The sequence below is a fragment of the Rana temporaria genome, chromosome 6 (assembly GCF_905171775.1).
Source record: "Rana temporaria chromosome 6, aRanTem1.1, whole genome shotgun sequence".
NCBI classification, from domain to species: domain Eukaryota; kingdom Metazoa; phylum Chordata; class Amphibia; order Anura; family Ranidae; genus Rana; species Rana temporaria.
The window spans coordinates 45,149,255-45,169,290 of record NC_053494.1 but is presented as its reverse complement, the minus strand read 5'-3'; the positions used below and the strand labels follow the sequence as shown (position 1 = coordinate 45,169,290).

At 44.9% G+C, this 20,036-nt stretch overlaps 2 protein-coding genes across 4 annotated transcripts in view; one reads left to right on the top strand and one right to left on the bottom strand.

Moving 5' to 3' along the window:
- Positions 1 to 12,592, bottom strand: part of C6H7orf50 (chromosome 6 C7orf50 homolog) — a 430,899-nt gene extending 418,307 nt beyond the window's left edge. For 2 of the 3 annotated variants that reach the window (XM_040356745.1, XM_040356747.1), the window contains exons 1-2: positions 12,487 to 12,592; positions 4,684 to 4,792 (exon numbers count right to left, since the gene is read on the bottom strand). In XM_040356745.1, the coding sequence (XP_040212679.1) occupies positions 4,684 to 4,791 (108 nt within the window). In that variant the 5' untranslated portion in view covers position 4,792; positions 12,487 to 12,592. The other variant, XM_040356746.1, reaches the window with a different exon arrangement.
- A 1,774-nt stretch (positions 12,593 to 14,366) lies between these two features.
- C6H16orf91 (chromosome 6 C16orf91 homolog) lies at positions 14,367 to 19,652 on the top strand. The gene is made up of 2 exons (XM_040356735.1): positions 14,367 to 14,518; positions 18,961 to 19,652. The coding sequence occupies exons 1-2, from the start codon at positions 14,481 to 14,483 to the stop codon at positions 19,286 to 19,288; spliced, it is 366 nt and encodes a 121-aa protein (XP_040212669.1). The 5' UTR covers positions 14,367 to 14,480; the 3' UTR covers positions 19,289 to 19,652.
- Positions 19,653 to 20,036: the final 384 nt, after the last annotated feature.

The following is a 20,036-nucleotide window of genomic DNA, read 5'->3' as shown; positions in this document are numbered from 1 at the left end:
CTTTCACACTGAATAGTTTTTACAGCGTTTTAGCTTTAAAAATAGGGCTATTAAAACGCTCATAAAACGCTCTCCATGCATCTCAATGGACCCTTTCACTATGACTAAGCACTGACTGCCAGTGCGAAACGCGTCGGCCATACTGTATGTTGTTGGTTTGCAGTGACTGTATGTACAGTTGAAAAATAAAAAGACATCTCTTTTTTAAGTGATTTTGGAGTGCGGCTGTCCAGTCTTCGTCCTTTTCATTGTTGCGACCCTTTCACACTGAGTCCTGCAAGCAGCATCTTTGGAGCAGCTTTTGGGCGCTGAAAAAAAACGCTCCAAAAACGCCCCTCTCCATTGAAATGAATTGAAAGCGCTGTAAAAACGCCTTACCCTTTCACACTGAGGCACTGCAAAAACGCCCTAAAACCTTAGGGTCTTAGCGGTGCTTTACCAGCACATTGGGATTGCAGATGAGGCTTCACTCGAATAACGCTCGAATAAAGCTCCAATAACGCTCGTAAAAAAAGGCTTGAATAACGCTTGAAAAAACGCCCCAGTGTGAAAGGGGCCTAGGAAAGACCTGCTTACCGGGTGAAAAGCAAAAAAGGCATGTGGCTATAACCCAGCCAGGGTCTTTATTTTGCAATGATGATCAAATAATGAAACCCCAGTAACACAGGCTGGATGGCTGCAGATCTCCCCTTGTCACGGTCTATAGGAGTTTGTGGCCATGAGCCCAGCAAATGACCCAGAAAGATCAGACTGACCATAGCGTAATGCAGTTTAATAAGTTTTAATACGTCAGTATTTACCCTCCTCCAGATGCGTTTCGTCATACGCGACAACGTCAATACTTTGTAGAACCGCCTTTCACTGCAATTACAGCTGCAAGTCTTTTTTGGGGATGCCTCTACCAGCTTTCCACATCTAGAGAGTGACATTTTTACCCATTCTTCGTTTCAAAATAGCTCAAGCACCATCAGATTGAATGGAGAGCATCTGTGAACAGCAATTTTCAAGTCTTGCCACAGATTCTCAATTGGATTGAAATGAAATTGCCTTGATCTAAACCATTTTATTGTAGCTCGGGCTGTATGTTTAGGGTCGTTGTCCATCTGGAAGTTGAACCTCCGCCCCATTCTAAAGTCTTTTGCAGACTCTAACATGTTTTCGTCTAAGATTGCCCTATATTTAGCTTCATCAATCTTCCCATCAACTCTGAGCAAATTCCCTGTCCCTGCTGAAGAAAATCATCCCCACAACATGATGCTGCCACCACCATGCTTCACAGTGAGCATGGTGTGCTCAGGGTGACGTGCAGGGTTACTTTTCCACCACACATAGCGTTCTGTTTTTAGGTCAAAAAGTAAAATTTTTGTCTCATCTGACCAGAACACTTTCTTCTTTTACATTTGCTGTGTCCCTCACATGGCGACAACTTCAGAGGCGACTTGCAAAATGACTTCTGTATAGAAGTCAATGCAAGTCGCCCTGAGTCGCCCCCAAAGTCGTACAAGAACCTTTTTCTAAGTCGGAGCATTGCTCCTATTAGAACGGTTCTATTGAATAGAATGGGATGCGACTTGCCAGGCGGCTGAGTCGCCTGACGAGTCGCCCCAGTGTGAACCGGCTCTAAAGTATTTAACATTTGTAAGCCACAAACTTATAAACCCATAAGTCTAGGACTATGATAAGTACTACAGTATGCCATACCAGTGGCTGACAGTCAAAGCTGGGACTTGTATCTCCTTCCCAGCTGGTGTGCTGCAGACTCTCTATGCCAGGTTTCCACATCCTCTTACATACAAGTATTAAATAAAAAAAAAGTAAAAAATTTGTAAACCACATGTAAACAATGGTGGTTTAACACACGATAAAGACAATTAGCCTGGGAGATACATTTACTAGCATAGTTGACATTTTTGCTATGTGAACAAAGCTGGGACTTGGGAAAAGCGCAGATTGGTGGGCCCCTTTCCACAGATCATTAGCAGAGACTCTCTCTGTATCCTTCTCAGCCAGCTCAGCATTAAAAGTGGTTGTTAACCCACTTCTACTAAATGCTCCCATCCCCTCTGTACCATTATAAAAATTGTCCCTGTGCCTGTGTTATGTAAAAAAAATCTGCCCAATTGTACCTATATGAGCTCTGCTCCGGCATTCAGCTGACTGTCGGCTCTCTCTTCTTTCTCCGGCTCAGAGCTGCAGTGGGCAGGGCAGGGCCGAACCCTCCTGCTGATGTCAGCCAAGGAGGGGAGAGAGTGCCGACAATCAGCTGAGCTCATATAGGTACAAATCGGGGAGATTTTTTACAGAGCACTGGTATGAGCAATCTATATCTGATTCCAACATGTGATACCAATGAATACCACTGCATAATATGCTGCACAATTCTAAATCTTAATTTCAGGGACCGCTTTACTAATATTGCCTTAAAGCCAACTCATACCGTTTTGTTTTTTTTCTAAAATAGCGGGTATGAATTTAGGGCTGCAATAAACCTTAAAACTTTGTGTATATACACATATACATACACAGATATATTACCAAAAGTATTGGGACGCCTGCCTTTACACACATATGGACTTTAATGGCATCCCAGTCTTAGTCCGCAGGGTTCAATATTGAGCAATGTCCATAGAGACATGGATGAGCAAGTTTGTGGTGGAGGAATGTGACTGACCTGCACAGAGTCCTGATCTTAACTCGAAAGAACACCTTTGGAACTAATGAGTGGAGACTGTGAGCCAGGCCTTCTCGTCCACATCAGTGCCTGACCTCACAAATGCGCTTCTAGAACAATGGTCAAACATGCCCACAGACACACTCTTAAACCTTGTGGACAGCCTTCCCAGAAGAGTTAAAGTTGTTATAGCGGCAAAGGGTGGGCCAACGCAAAATTAAACCCTTTGAACTAAAACTGGGATGCCATTAAAGTTCATGCTAAGGCAATTTTCCATATTTTGTCTTCTTACAACCAAAAACATATATGTATTTTATTGGGATTTTGTGTGATACACCAACACAAAATGGCACATAACTGTGAAGTCGAAGCAAAATGATAAATGGTTTTCAAAAGTCACCAAATTAGTAACTAGAGTCCACCTGTGTGCAATTTAATCTCAGTATAACTACAGCTGTTCTGTGAAGCCCTCAGAAGTTTCTTAGAGAACAAACAGCACCATAAAGGGCAAGGAACACACCAGACAGCTCAAGAATAAAGTTGTGGAGACGTTTAAAGCAGGGTTAGGTTAAAAAAAAAAAAAAAGAATATCTCAAGCTTTGAACATCTCACGGAGCATAAATAATAAAAAAAAATGTTGTGGCTGCTTTTGCCTCATCTGACCGATGTCCCACGTCTCTTTGTCCTTGGCTCTCCTCAATCATTGGTCTGTCCTTGGACTAAGGGGGAGCTATCCCCGCTTCAACTCCGGGGGAGACATCTCATTCCAGGACCATCATCCCACTCCATATTTTGGAACGCAAGGGCTATTCCACTTTGGGCCCAACATATAGGTAATATACCATACAACCAAACTCGCTTATGCTGCTACCATGATTCAATCACGCAGATTGCACTTACTCACCTGTATGTTTATCCCTTTCCCCCCCCCTCCTTTTTCTCTCTAGCTAATTGCTATGCACCCCACTCCTGATGACTGGCTTTAAACGCCAAGAAACGCGTCGAGTCCATGCTCAGGGATGCCAAGATTAAGCTTGCCCAATTATGTGTTTTATCATCATTTTGTTTTCATCTACCAATTTTATTGGATAATCATGTCTACTGTATCTATATGTCAATTTATTGTGATTGCTTTTAATGGTCATGTCCTGGATTTTGAAAATATTTTTTATATCAATGTTATTATGACTACATGTATTATGCCTCTGTTTGCATGATCTCTGTATTATATATTATGATACATATTACATTATTAAGTTTACATTTGACTCCTTCAATTTCTTTTTTGGATTGATCACTAAGCAATTTCTTTTGACCACAGAGATTTCCCTTGATGGGACTGTAATAGATCATTTACTGTTGATATTTTACAATCTTTACAATCTTAACAATTTTACAAACCAGTCCATGCCCCATTTAAAGTCCCATGACCCAATTTTTCTTGTTCTATATGACTACAGGGATGGGGGCACGGTCAAGGTGGTTTTGGTTTCCAAACAGATCACTTCCTTTCTTTTACGAATATTTGCACATTGTCGCAGACATCGGCATTGGACCAGCTCCTGTGATTGACAGAAAACTGGTCCAATGCCGGTGGTGGAGGCAGGACTGTCTGCGTGTGACGTCAGAGCCGAGTAAACAGGAGATGACGGCTCGGTGAATTCCGGCGGCACTCGTTCCCCTCTGGGTCCGAGGTGCACTATTGGTGTATAACACGCACCTGTGATTTTCCCCCTATTTTCAGGGGGCAAAAGTGCGTGTTATACGCCAATAAATACGATTTTAGATTAGGAAAATAAACGGAAGTGATGAGCCCACCTAGGATTTGTCTGCACGCTATTATTCAATGCAAATGTATTTCTTTCAGTTCAGTTCAGGAAGCTGCAATATACACTGTACAAAAAGCCAGTAAAATGAATTTCTGTCTCTGCTGGAGCCCCTTATGTACTCCATATTCCCATGTACAAGTGTGCATTTAGCCTGCATTCTAAGGAGGAAACCGCTGTACTAACCTTGGGATTCAATTTCTTCTTTTTAGCCTTTGGTACTTCCATACTGCTTTCTGAAACAGTCTTCTTTTTCTCCTTTTTCTCTGATGATTTGGTCTTATTCTTTACCATCCTAAGGCACAAAACAGATGTTCTGTTACACAGCATACTGAATGAATGTGAATTGTGGTATATTACTACAGAACATCATTAAACCTATAAAGCAGGTTCTCCCAAGGGTACACGTGCCGTGTCTGAATCTTCAAATTAATCTTTCTAAATGTAAAGCACCCAGACTTTGGGGGGCAAAGCCTGGGTGTTTCGCATTTAGAAAACAAAAAAAGGAAAAATGGGGCAAGGCACAGCTAACTTCCTTCTAAAATGCCACCGGCCCACCTGTTATACAGATCACGGGTTACCATAGGTGTGATCTGCATTAGGGTGTGCACCCCAAATCTCAAACACACCTGCCTTTCTCTGAGGCCTCAGGTGCACTGGACAGTGAATGAATGGGAAGTGCTCTGTGCTGAGTGGCTCCCTGTCCATTCACAAATTAAAGCATAGTAAATACAGTTTATTATGCTTCAGTTATGAGTGTGTTCACTGTGTTCATTTATAAAAAGAAAAAGGGGCTGGTCAATGACATATTGACTCGCTCCTTTTCCCCCAATCTAAATCCTGAAACATCCCTGCAGCAGCAGCACTTTTGAAAAAAAAAATCCACAAGTTTTTGGAAAATGTGTAAAGAAAATGAAAAGGCATACGTTGTCCATTTATAAGATATTCCTATACATAGCATGTACATAGCAAACATTTTGCACTGATTTGGCATGGATGAGCACTGATGTGGCATGGATGTGGCAAGATTGAGAACAGATGTGGCACCAATGAACACTGAGGTGGCATGGATGACCACTGATGTGGCATGGATGAGCACTGATGTGGCATGGATGTGGCAAGATTGAGAACAGATGTGGCACCAATGAACACTGAGGTGGCATGGATGAGCACTGATGTGGCACGAATGTGGCACTGATGTGGCATGGATGAGTACTTATGGGGCATGGATGTGGCACAGATAAGAACTGACGTGGCACTGATGAGCACTGATGTGGCATGGATGAGAACTGACGTGGCATGGATGAGCACTGATGCGGAGCATGAATCTGGATGGATGAGCCAGGGATGAAGCATTAATGTGGATGGATGAGCCAGGGATGGAGCATGTCCAAGCATGAATGTGGATGGATGAGCCAGGGATGGAGCATTGATGTGCCAGGGATGAAGCATGGCTGAGCATGAATGTGGATTGATGAGCCAGGGATGAAGCATGAATGTGGATGGACGAGCCAGGGATGGAGCATTGATGTGGATGGATGAGCATGGATGAGCCAGGGATGGAGCATGAATGAGGATGGATGGCACTTCAAATCCAGCCCACAATGTTGCTGCACCGGTTCCCTCCTCTCCTCCCACACTGTACCGACCAGCATGAGGAGAGGGGAGGAGACAAACCGGACATACTCCAGGTTTGTTTACAAATGATCATCCGTCATTCCACAGGGTAATCACATGGCAAAGGGGCGCTGTCATTGGCCCTTTTCCCTCGATCCGTGACACGCCGGGTCTGGGAGACCCGACGGTCATGGACATTCCCGGGGATGTGCAGAAGTGCGATTCTGGGAGGATGTTTTAGTATGCCTTTGCAGAATTATCTGACTGCGCTGTAGACGTCTTTTGGCTATGGCCGAGTAAGCAAGCGGTTAATGAATAAAAAGAAAAAGACACGTTTACCCCAATTTTTTGGTACAATGTGAAAGATGATGTTACACCGAGTAAATAGATACCCAACAGCTCACATTTAAAATTGCGCACTCCCGTGGAATTGCCCGAAACTTCAGTACTTAAGAATCTCTATAGGCCAGGGTTTGACAAATTTGCTTGGAATCTAGGAGCCAGCTAAAAAAGTTAGGAGCCAGAAAGCGTGCCCTGTCCCGACGAGCTTGCGCGCAGAAGCGAACACATACGTGAGTAGCGCTCGCATATGTAAACGGTATTCAAACCACATCTGAGGTATCGCCATGATCGTTAGAGCGAGAGCAAAAATTCTAGCTCTAGACCTCCTCTGTACTCAAAACATGCAACCTGTAGAATTTTTTAAACGTCGCCTATGGAGATTTTAAAGGGTAAAAGTTTGTCGGCATTCCACGAGCGGACGCAATTTTGAAGCGTGACATGTTGGGTATCAATTTACTCGGCGTAACATTATCTTTCACAATTTAAAAAAAAATTGGGATAACTTTACTGTTGTCTTATTTTTTAATTTAAAAGTGTATTTTTTTCCCAAAAAAGTGCGCTTGTAAGACCGCTGCGCAAATACACAAATACAGCGTGACAGAAAGTATTGCAACGATAGCCATTTTATTCTCTAGGGTGTTAGAATAAAAAATATAAATGTAATGTTTGGGGGTTCTAATTAGAGGGAAGGAGATGGCAGTGAAAAATGACATTAGAATTGCTGTTTAACTTGTAATGCCAACGGCCACCACCAGATGGCGCCAGCTCACAGAAGGAAGAGCTTGGGACTTTGCAAAGCCGCAGCCTCAATTACCGGCCATCGCGCGGCGGGGGAGCCCGGAGACACCTCCCCCACCGCGATTGTAGGCCGCAAAGCTGCGGCCTCAATTACCGGTGGGCGCCAGGTCACAATTTCTTGTCGCAATTGCGACCTGGCGCCCGGATATTGTCGACCCCTGCCATAGGCTACAGTTACTGTTTACAGGTTATCAGTTTAGAGTTACAGAGGAGGTTTTGTGCTAGAATTATTGCTCTAACGTTTGCGGCGATACCTCAAGTGTGTGGTCTGAACGCCATTTGCCTATGTATGCGTTCGCTTCTGCGCGCAAGCACAATAGGATGGGGGGTGCATTAACAATAATTTTTTTCTTTTTACACTGTCCCTTTAAAAAGGGCACATGACCGCAACATCAGGGAGGGGGGGGGGGGTTGCCACAAAGCACCTTGTCCCCATGTTGATGGGGACAAGGGCCTCTTCCCCATAACCATGGCTGGTGGTTGTGGGGATGCAGGGGGTGACTTATCGGAATCTGGAAGTCCCCTTTAACAGGGGGCCCACAGAACCCGGCCCCCTCATTTGAATGAGTAGAGGTTGTGGGGAAGAGGCCCTTTTTCCCATTAACATGGGAACAAGGTGCTTTGAGGGGGAGGGAAGAGCCCCCCTGCCCCAAAGCACCCCCCCCCCATGTTGAGGGCATGTGACCTGGCATGTTTCAGGAGAAGGGTCGCTCGCTCATCTCCCTCTTTCTTTGCCTGCTATGCAGCATGCTCGTCAAAGGATCTGGTATGGATTTGAGGGGGGGGTGGACACCATGCCATTTTTATTTTGGCATGGGGTTCCACTCAAAAGGCATACCAGACCCCACACTGTTTTTTTTTATCAATTTGTGTTCAAAACTGATGACATGTGCGATTCAGACACATTCCCATAGAATGCAATAGCCGGGAATGTGCATCTGAACTGCACCGCCGCTGCACTGCATACATATGTGAACAGACGGTTTGGTTCCCATGTCATGCGAATCGAATGCGGTTCAAAATGCATCCAATTTGCATATATGTGAACGGAGCCTTAGACTGCTGTCATGAGAACATGTATGCCTATTGGAATATTTCCCCTCCATTTATGTTCTGGTGACTGCTCTCACTTTCATTCTAGATGACACTTGACATCAGGACAATTAGAAACAGTGATTATCCCTAAAGGGGACACAGACAGCAATAAAAACCTGACAGTGGTTCTAAACCTTCACCACAACTGTTCTAAATGGGAAAAAAAAGGGAACCACCTTGCTGAGGGCCGATTCCCACCATGTCCGTTGGGTTGGGTTGGGTTGGGTTGCGTTGCCCAGCGCGAGTCCACACTACAGCGTGTTAGTCTGAATTCACATCACATGTCTCGTTTGTATTCAGTTTGCGTTGATGGGCATTATTTTATGTGTGTATTCTTTCCACAACAAAAGCCTACTTTATTTTGTTTTCATTAACCACTTGCGGACCGGGCCATAGTCGAATGATGGCTACAGCACGGTCCATTTATTCTGGGAGGGCGTACAATGTTGTCCTCTAGAATCGCGCTTCCTGGACACCCCCTGGGGTGCGTACCCGGGAATGTCTGTGACCGTCGGGTCCTCTGATTGTGATACACGTTACCACATAGGTTTGACATGTTTGGTATCCATTTACTCTGTGTAACCTCGACTTTTATATTTTACAAAAAAATTGGGTCATTTGTTGCGTTATTGTGCCCCCAAAGCGCAAGGAGAGAAAAAAGCTGATCACCAGCTGCTATGTAGGGGACATCGGTCCCCAGTGGAAGAGGCAATTTTTCCTCAGTGCACACAAGTACAACCTGCCAGTGCCACCTGTCAGTGCCAATCAGTACCACCTATGAATGCCCATCACTGCCACTCAATGCCCACCAGTGGTGCCAGTCAGTGCCACCTAGCAGTGCTGCCTATCAATGTTACCTACCAGTGCCCATCATTGCCACCTATCAATGCCCTTCAGTGCCACCTCTCAGTGCCCACCAGTGCAGCCTATCAGTGTCCATCAGTGCAGCCTCAGCAGCGTACATCAAAGAAGGAGAAAAATTACCCATTTGCAAAATTTAAAAACGGTTTGGTATTTTTTTTTTTTTACCAAAAATCAAAACCGCAGAGGTGATCAAATATCGCCAAAAAAAAGCTCTATTTGTGGGGGAAAAAATGATAAAAATTTCATTTGTACAGCGTTGTATGACCGTGCAATTGTCATTCAAAGAGTGAGAGCGCTGAAAGCTGAAAATTGGTCTGTGCAGGAGGGGGGTTTAAGTGCCCAGTAACCAAGTGGTTAAAGTATGCATAGCATACTAGCTCATTATGAATTACTTACCTGAGATCGAAGCCCCCGAAGCGACTCTCGTTCCACACCTCCGCCATTGATACCTGAGAGTGGCAGAGGGGCCAAACCGTGGCTCCGTGTCTGAATGGGCACACAGAGCTGCAGCTCGGCTCGGGTGCCCCCAGAGCAAGCTGCTTGCTGTGGGGACACTCAACAGGAGGGGAGGAGTCAGGAGCACAGAAGAGGGACCCAAAAAGAGGAGGAACCCGGGCTGCTCTGTGCAACACCAACTGTACAGAGCAGGTAAGTATAATATGTTTGTTATTTTTACAGAAAAAAAAAGACTTTAGTATCCCTTTAAATGCAGCATGTGCCATTTCCAAGTGCTGTGATGGTTGATCAGCGTCCAAACCAGAGGTCGACAAATCCCGGGCGCCAGGTCGCCATGGCGACTAGAAATAGGGTCCTGGCGACTTGGCTTGGAAGGGGGGGCAAAAAAAAAAAAAAATATTTTTTTTTTTTTTTTTTGTGAGCTGGCACCATCTGGTGGTGAGCCGTTGGTATTACAAGTTATTACCACCAGATGTGTAAGCTGGCGCCATCTGGTGGTGGCCGTTGGTATTACAAGTTAAGCATTACAAGTTAAACAGCAATTCTAATGCAATTTTTCACTATTTTCACTGCCATCTTCTTCCCTCTAATTAGAACCCCCAAACATTATATATATTTTTTATCCTAACACCCTAGAGAATAAAATGGCGATCGTTGCAATACTTTCTGTCATGCCGTATTTGCGCAGCGGTCTTGCAAGCGCACTTTTTTGGGGAAAAAATTACACTTTTTTAAATTAAAAAATAAGACAACAGTAAAATTATCCCCATTTTTTTAAATATTATGAAAGATAATGTTACGCCGAATAAATTGATACCCAACATGTCACGCTTCAAAATTACGTCCGCTCGTGGAATGGCGTCAAACTTTTACCCTTTAAAATCTCCATAGGCGACGTTTAAAAAAATCTACAGGTTGCATGTTTTGAGTTACAGAAGAGGTCTAGAGGCTAGAATTATTGCTCTCGCTCTACCAATCGCGGCGATACCTTACACGTGTGGTTTGAACACCGTTTACATGTGCTGTCGCTGCTCACGTATGTGTTCGCTTCTGCGCGCAAGCTCGTCGCGACGGGGCGCGTTTTCTGGCTCCTAACTTTTTTAGCTGGCTCCTAGATTCCAAGCAAATTTGTCAACCCCTGGTCCAAACCCACCTGAGCTATCCCCCCCCCCCCCCCGTGCGAAGCTGTCAAAGTCGACAGCCAATCATAGACAGCAGAGACATTCCCACCCTGCAGCTACATGTATACATGCTGCTGCAGGGAGTAGAATGCCTCTGCTGTCTATGATTGGTTGCTGGCTTTGAGAGCGTCAGGCGAGTATACCTGTGGGACCGCCGTGGAGATAGAAATCACAATTATCCACGTCCTGCGCCACGCAGCCATCCACAAGCTGTCACTCACTCAGCACAAGCGCCTATCACAGATTGCTTTTACTTTATTTCTCAAAGAATGAAAACTGTTCTCCGATTGGACGAGCTGGAGAGGCTTTTGGTGATGGCATGCATCTCAACCTCATCCAATCAAACACAACCTTGCACTCATTAGGAAAAATACAAAGGGTCAGATTCAGGTACATTGGGCGTACCTCTGCGGCGGCGTAACGTATCCGATTTACGTTACGCCGCCGCAAGTTTTTCAGGCAAGTGCTTTATTCACAAAGCACTTGCCTGTAAAGTTGCGGCGGCGTATCGTAAATCACCCTGCAGAATTCAAATTCGGCGGGTAGGGGGCGTGTATCATTTAAATGAAGCGCGTCCCCGCGCCGAACGAACTGCGCATGCGCCGTCCGTAAAATATCCCAGTGTGCATTGCTCCAAATGACGTCGCAAGGACGTCATTGGTTTCGACGTGAACGTAAATGACGTCCAGCCCCATTCACGGACAACGTAACTTTTTAAAAAAGCAAACGACGTAACTTTTTAAAATTTCAACACGGGAACGACGGCCATACTTAACATTGGCTGCGCCTCATATAGCAGGGGCAACTTTACGCCGGGAAAATCCTAACGTAAACATTGTAACTTTACTGCGTCGGCCGCGCGTACGTTCGGGAATTCGCGTATCTAGCCAATTTGCATACTCGACCCGGAAATCGACAGAAGCGCCACCTAGCGGGCAAAAAAAAAATTGCAGTTTAGATCTGACGGCGTAAGAGATTTACGCCTGTCGGATCTAATGGATATCTATGCGTAACTGATTCTAAGAATCAGTCGCATAGATACGACGGCCCAGATTAGGACTTACGACGGCGTTCATGGCTCTGCGCCGTCGTAAGTCCTTCGAGAATCTGGGCCAGTGTTCTGTGAATGGAGCCAATGCTGAGTGAGCGACCTCCAGCGGTTTCAATGCGGCGGGGCAATCAATCAGCAGCGGACGCAGAAAACGCGCAAGTATCACATGTGGTGGCGACTACTACAGTGGTTCTTCGCTTCCATGATGATCTGGTACTCAGGTACGGAACGCACATCGGTGCAATATAACGGTGCAATAAATGCCACAGCTAAAGGCACACAGTGCGACTCCACACAGAATCTTCACTGCAATGATGACATTCAATTGTCTACAGCAAAAGCTACTTTTCTGACTGAATAGTTGAAGTCATGAAGGGGTTACAGGTACGCCTCAGAACATACAGTGAGCTGTCCCTCCAACATCAGCACACTGCTTCTCTCAGCTGGGAGACCTGACTTGTTGCTATGGGTTACTACTACACACACCCCACTGAACAGTCACCCCTATTCCTCCAGAGGTGTGGCGGCTCCCACTCTGTACTGCCAGTCACGGACACACAATGATAATAAAGTCACACAACTCACGTGGCTGCTCTGACTACACAATCACTTCCTTCTTCAGCACGCCGCTCACTCACAAGACACGCCCCTTCACCGGCACACAGCGCTCAAAGATGGCGCATGCGCTTGCCGCCATCGGCGGCTACTAGGTGCTGCGCATGCGTGCTTGCATTTCTATGCATACCGGTACCAGCCTGCATTGGAAATGAGAAAATATGTGTCAGGAGAATGAAATGCAAAGTGGGTGTTGGTGGTGATGTTTCCAAATCGTATGCTTACATTTCCGAGTCTGCTAAAAACTATACGTGTTAGGAAGAAAAATAACAGACTGTGGTGTGAGATTAACCTTCTAAAATGTAGACATTGCCTTTGCCTGTATTTAAAAATCGAAAAATATATTTATAGAGATATAGATAGATAGATAGATATATCTATATAGATAGATAGATATATATATATATATATATATATATATATATATATATAGATATATATAGATAGATATATATATATAGATATATATATATATATAGATATATATATATATATAGATATATGTGTATATATATATATACATACATTTATATATATATATATATATATATATATATATATATATATATATATGTCATTGCCATGTACCACGAATGGCCACTAGAGGGTCTCCAGAACTTATTGACTGCCCATAGTAGCTCAATAAAAACATAACGTTTAAAGGGCTGCCTCTGACTCATCAGTTCCCCATGGTTACAATGTAAAAATATATCATTGCAGTGCACCAACAATGACCACTAGAGGGCCGCCTATGACTCACCAGCTGCCCATAGAAGCTCTATAAATACATGTAACTGTAATGTACTACCAAAGACCACCGCTAGAGGGCCCCTAGGACAAATGTCATTGCCATGTACCACGAATGGCCACTAGAGGGTCTCCAGAACTTATTGACTGCCCATAGTAGCTCAATAAAAACATATAACGTTTATAGGGCTGCCTCTGACTCATCGGTTCCCCATGGTAACAATGTAAAAATATATCATTGCAGTGCACCAACAATGACCACTAGAGGGCCGTCCAGTACTCATCACCTGCACATAGTAATAGTATAAAAATATATCATTGCAGTGCACCAACAATGACCACTAGAGGGCCGTCCAGGACTCATCACCTGCACATAGTAATAGTATAAAAATATATCATTGCAGTGCACCAACAATGACCACTAGAGGGCCGCCTATGACTCACCAGCTGCCCATAGTAGCTATACCTATAAATACATGTAACTGTAATGTACTACCAAAGACCACCGCTAGAGGGCCCCTAGGACTCCGCTTCACCATAGTACCAATATGAAAATATATCATTGTAGTGTACCACGAATGGCCACTAGAGGGCCGTCCATGACTTATCAGCTGCCCATAGCGTAGCGCTATAAAAACATGTAATTGCAGAGAACCACCAATGACCACCAGAGGGCCGCCTGGGACTCATCGGCTGCCCCTAGTAACAGTATAAAAATATACCGTTGCGGTGTACCACGAATGACCACTAGAGGGCAGCCAAGGACTCACCAGCTGTCCATGTAATTGCAATATACCACGAATGACCAGTAGAGGGCTTGCCTTAGGCTGCATTCACACCTTGGCCCATAGAAGCTTTATAAAAACATGTAATTGCAGTGTTACCACCAATGACCACACGAGGGCCGCCTAGTTCTTGTGTGCTGCCAGTTGTAACAGATCGGGACTCCGGCTTTCACGTGATATTATTACAATCATCCCTCTCTACATGTCAAAGCATAAATTGCACATTTTATTATGTATTAGGGAGAAATCTCAAATACACGATGGCTAGTGACTTTGCCAGGACTTAATATGGCGCCTAGACGGAGCAAGTTGTTGTGAAAAGTCACTTCCGCTTCCGGCGACCTTCAGAGCATGTGTGTGAGTGGAGACTGCCGCGGTGTTCCTGTGTGATGAGGGAATCTGCGCGCTGAATCAGGACAATAGAGAAGGAAAATGATGAAGTGGGCTCTGTGTAGAATACGGGCGGACTGGTGAGTAAAAGTCCTCTGATTGGATGGAAGAAAGTGACCATTGTCAGGGGAGACTTGTCTGTGCTGTGATTGGTGGATGGAGCATTACTGAAGGATGAGAATTGGGGAATGGGGGGGGGCTGGGAAATGTCTTCAGTACCCAGACCACCAGCTTTTCTCAGCCCTTTCCTGTGGTGGAATCCTGGAAATGACATTCAGATCACAAGGATCCCTTAATGGTTCTGCAGATCGCTGTAAATCGGGGTAAACAGCAACCTGGGATAGAAGAATACGGGAAAGCGGAACCAAAGGCAAACTTTTTTTTTTCATTTTGGATAGAGAAAGGGAGGGTTATAACCCCTGACAGTTATTTAGTTTTTTTTCTTGATCATATGTGTCCCATGGGGGAGATTTCCCTTCACTTCCTGTCTCATTGCCAAAACAGTAAGTGAGAGGTAATCCCTGCAAAGTGAGGGAATCCCAGCAAGTCGTCAGAACTCTTGTCCCCATTGGAAGGCTCCCCTCTATTACTGTCTTGGAGTCAACTCAACATTTAGGATTTTCTTTTACTTTCAATGATATTGGTAAACAGGAGAAATGGAGAGGGAATCTCCCTAATGGGGGCACAGACGGCAATAAACACCCGACAAGTGTTCTAATCCCTGTACAGTCTGTCCTGTCTTTAGTCATACTTTATAGAGGAACTAAAGTCCTGTTGTGACAAAGAGCAGGTGTCTTGTCACATTCCGCTCCCTATCACAGATTGCTCCGGAAGTGATGTTCCGTTGCCACCATTGCACAGTAATAATAGCGTGTGAAGGGGGGCAAGTGGACATCTTGCTACACCCATCATAGTTTTAGATTTCACAGTTATTTTCAAAACAAAACGGAGCTTATGTGCTTAAATACAGTGGCCCAGATTCTCGTCCAGCGGCGTATCTCTGCGGCGGCGTAACGTATCCAATTTACGTTACGCCGCCGCAACGTAGACAGGCAAGTGCTGTATTCTCAAAGCACTTGCTCCGTAAGTTGCGGCGGCGTAGCGTAAATCGGCCGGCGTAAGCCCGCCTAATTCAAATTTGGATCAGGGGGCGTGTTTTATGTAAACGTACTGTGACCCGACGTGATTGACGTTTTTCCCGAATGGCGCGTGGAATTTCCCAGTGTGCATTGCTCCAAAGTACGCCGCAAGGACGTCATTGGTTTCGACGTGAACGTAAATGACGTCCAGCCCCACTCACGGACGACTTACGTAAACGACCTAACTTTTTAAAATTTCGACGCGGTAGCGACGGCCATACTTAACATTGTTACGCCGCACTTATGCCACCATATTACAGGGGCAACATTACGCCGGGAAAAGCCTAACGTAAACGGCGTAACTTTACTGCGTCGGCCGGGCATAAGTTCGGGGATTCGCGTATCTAGCTAATTTGCATACTCAACGCAGAATTCGACGGAAGCGCCACCTAGCGGCCAGCGTAAAAATGCATTTACGATCCGACGGCGTAAGAGACTTACGCCTGTCGGATCTAACGGATATCTATGCGTAACTGATTCTAAGAATCAGGCGCATAGATACGACGGCACAACGCAGAGATACAAGGGCGTATCTCCACTGAGAATCCGGGCCAGTATTTGTAAATCCGATGAACTGTTTACATCAGAGGTGTTCCGTCACATTAGCAAGCAGGTAAGGTCAGCAGGTTTGCTGCTGCTTTAAAAATGTAACATGTAAACAGTCCGTCAGATTTACATATACTGCATTTGAGCATATAAACTCAGTTTTATGTTAAAAATAACTGTGAAATCTAAAACTCTGGTGGGTGTAGCAAGATGTCCGCTTGCCCCCTTCACACTCTATCATTACTGTGCAGGAGTGTGGGGTGTAGAAAGATGGCGGTAAAAGAACGTCCCTTCCGGAGCCATCTGTGATGGGGAGCCGAATGTGACAAGACACAGGCTTTTTATTTTTATTGCACATCTGTGCACTGAGATGGGGGGGGGGCCCCCTCCCGATTGTGTGACTCCACAGTGCTGATGTCATCGGAAGCCCCTCCTACTGATCTAGAGTAGTTAAAGCGGAACTGAAGTTCCACTGTAGGAACCAGTGGGCAGGCAGGCTATTAATCACTAAAGAGACATTCACTGCCTCTAATGCCCCATACCTGCCTGCTCTCTGTCTTCTCCAGCACAGAAAACTGAGCTGCACATGCACAACTTACCTTACAGCACCATGCCGGTTTGTGAGTTTCAGGATTAAAGCCTCCTGCAGGTGTGGGGCATCATCCTCCCGCTGGCCAATGAAGAGTCCTGAAGATCAGCACTCATAAGAAGATGCCAGCGCTGACCCAGGACCATTGGACAGGTAAGTTTTAGGCTGGATTTGCACCTATGCATTTTTTAGTGCATTTTGCAGATTTGCACACTCCATTTACCATGTTTTCCCATGGAACATGTTCTGTAGAGCAAATCTGCAAAATGCACTAAAAATGCATAGGTGTGAATCCAGCCTTAAAGCGGAGCTCTACCCTAAAGTGGAACTTCCGCTCATCGGATTCCTCCCCCGCTCCGGTGCCACAATTGGCATTTTTCAGGGGGGACAGGATACCTGTCTTTGACAGGTATCCTTTCCCACTTTCGGGAGTCCGGCAGCAGCAGTGACGTCACCGCGGGGCTCCCTCCTCCCCTGGCCACCGTGCTAATAGGAGAGAGGAGCAGGGCCTCGCGCATGCGCAGTAGGGTTTCCGGCGTGAAGCTGAAAAGCTACACTGCCGAGTTCCCTTACCCACAATGGCGGCGGCAGCACCCGACAGCTAACGGAAACATCAGCTGCGGTCCCGACAGCAGAACAGGTCAGTGTCCATTTATTAAAAGCCAGCAGCTGCAGTATGTGTAGCTGCTGGCTTTTAATTTTATTTTTTTCCCCTGGACCTCCTCTTTAAGCCTTGAGCTATCAATGACAACTCAGTCTCAAACAATGCATCCAGCTTCTTCCCAGCAGCAGCATAAGGAAAGGGGGGTGCACTGTGATGTAAGGGATGGTGAGGTGGCTTTTGTAGAGGGGAGGGGATGTGCCGGACATCTAATCTTACAGATACAACCGGCTTTTTTGAGGGCAATCATAATGCTGATGCGGCCCACAATTAAATGTTGAGTTTGCCAACCCTGTCCTAACCTAACACAATAAGTAAATAAAATAAACCCCTAACATTACAAAATAAATACACAATAATAAGTAAATAAACCCCTAACCTAACTAAAATAAATAAATCCTAACCCATAACCTAACAAAATAAATAAGTAATAAATTAACCGCTAACCATAAGCTCTAACTAGGGTTGTCCCGATACCACTTTTTTTAAGACCGAGTACAAGTACCGATACTTTTGTTCAAGTACTCACCGATACTTTTTTTAATCTGTGACAGTGGCACATGTGTTGGTAAAAAAAAAAACTATTTGTTTATTTACAATGCTTTCTTTTTTTTTTTTTTTTTTTAAGGGGGGGGGGGGGGGTTGTTCAGTGTGTTTTTTTATAAAAACAAATTAAATTGACCTCTGACATCTCCCCTTTTGAGACAGGGAAAGGGACTAAGCACACATATACCCCAGTCCCTTTCTCTGCAGCCTCAGCTGCGCTGAACATGAATGGAGAGAAGACAGCGGCTCCTCTCCATTCATAAACTGAAACATTGTAAACACAGTTTACGATGTTTCAGTTATATGAATGTACAGAGTCAGTGATCACTGACTCTGTACATTCGTAAAAGGTAGGAGCCGGATTTAGTGGCTCCTACCTCCGCTCTCCATCCTAACAGATCAAAGGGGTGGAGGAGGAGCATGGAGGGAGATGGCAGCATGGAGGGAGATGGCAGCATGGAGGGGGACGGCAGCATGGAGGGGGACGGCAGCATGGAGGGGGACGGCAGCAGAACAGAGGGGGGCTGGAGAAGGGTACAGGGACAGTCAGCGGTGATCAGTGCTTGTAACTCCACCACCACACTGATCACCCTGACTGTACAAGTATCGGGTGAAGCATCGGAGCATTTACTCGGGCAAATGCTCGGTACCGATACTAGTACCGGTATCGAGACAACCCTAGCTCTAACTCCTAACCAAAAAATTTATAATGAATAAAAGTGGATGAAAAGGCTGAAAAATATAGCAACAAATGAAGAAACGGATTATATTTTTCTTTATTGGCTAATTAAAAAAAAAATACCAAAGATCAAAAACGCGCATTAAAAACGCCCAATAAAACCCTCAAAAACACGACACTGGTGTGAATGCAGCCTCAGCATTTTATCTTGGCATGTCTTGCAATCCATCCAGAATAACTTGTTCCTCCTTATAAACTGGTATCATGTGTTGCATGCTGGGACTAGTCTGTTGGATGAGCTCTTGCGAAATTTGGTGCTTTCTAAATACTGAATCCCAGTAATGACAACATATATATTGCAGGTTAAAGCAGTCATTTGTTGCTGCCCGCAGTGCCCGGATGGTCCATTTAAAGAAGCCTCCAGACTCTACAGAAGAGGACAGTTCAAAGCCTATAAAGTTTACTACGAGTAAAGCCAACCCTCGCCATTGGAATGTCTCCAAATCATTTGGTAGTGATTACCAGCAGCCATGGTGGAAAGTCCTGCCAATCAGTTTGTTTATCGTGGCTGTTATGACGTGGGCAGTATTTCGGAAAGAAACAGAAATCGACAAGATCATCTACCGACCAATTTCTGAGTTACTAGGCAACATAGAGACGAACAAATCACAAGATGAAAAAGGCAAATAAGATTCTTCACGTTGACTTTGTTTGAACTTATTATTGCAAGCTTGTGGACGGTAGCACTGCTATTGCATACGTGGATTTGGTCTTCTACATTTGGACTGGACAGTGTGTCGTGAAGCCAAATTGTTCTGTCAAACTGTGTAATGGGTTTTGAGAATGAGCACGGCATATTGTGATGTATAATATGTAATAATTATTGGCTGAGGGTCTTAAGTGTCTGTGTACATTTTCATCAAAAATGGGGATTTAAAACGTATTACTTATGACAAACAAGGTGAATTGAGCTGAGCAGCTGAATATACATAGTTGGTCAGCAAAGTCTGTTTCATTTTTATGTTGCGCTGCATTAAAGCGGTAGTAAAGTCTGCTTTTGGCTTTATATCTACAGGAAAGCCTATAGAAATGTAAGGCTCACCTGAAGGTACAGTAGACATCTCTTAAACGTGCATCAGTTGGAAGATATTTACTTTAGTAGCAGCCGGTAATGTCACTGGTGCATGCACACTGTGCTCTGAATGGGCGGTGCTGTACATTCAGAGCTCTGCGACTCCCATGTGCAGGAGTGACATCACCGTGTCTCGGCCATTCAAACAGCTGAAGCCCATGAACCTGGAAGGAAGACCAAATGAAGATGAAAACCCCAGCAGCGGTGACGGTGGAGGGCTTTGTTTTAAAGTAAGTCTGCCATAATGTGGTGCACATTATGACAGGCTTTGACAAATTTGCTTGTAATCTAGGAGCCAGCTAAAAA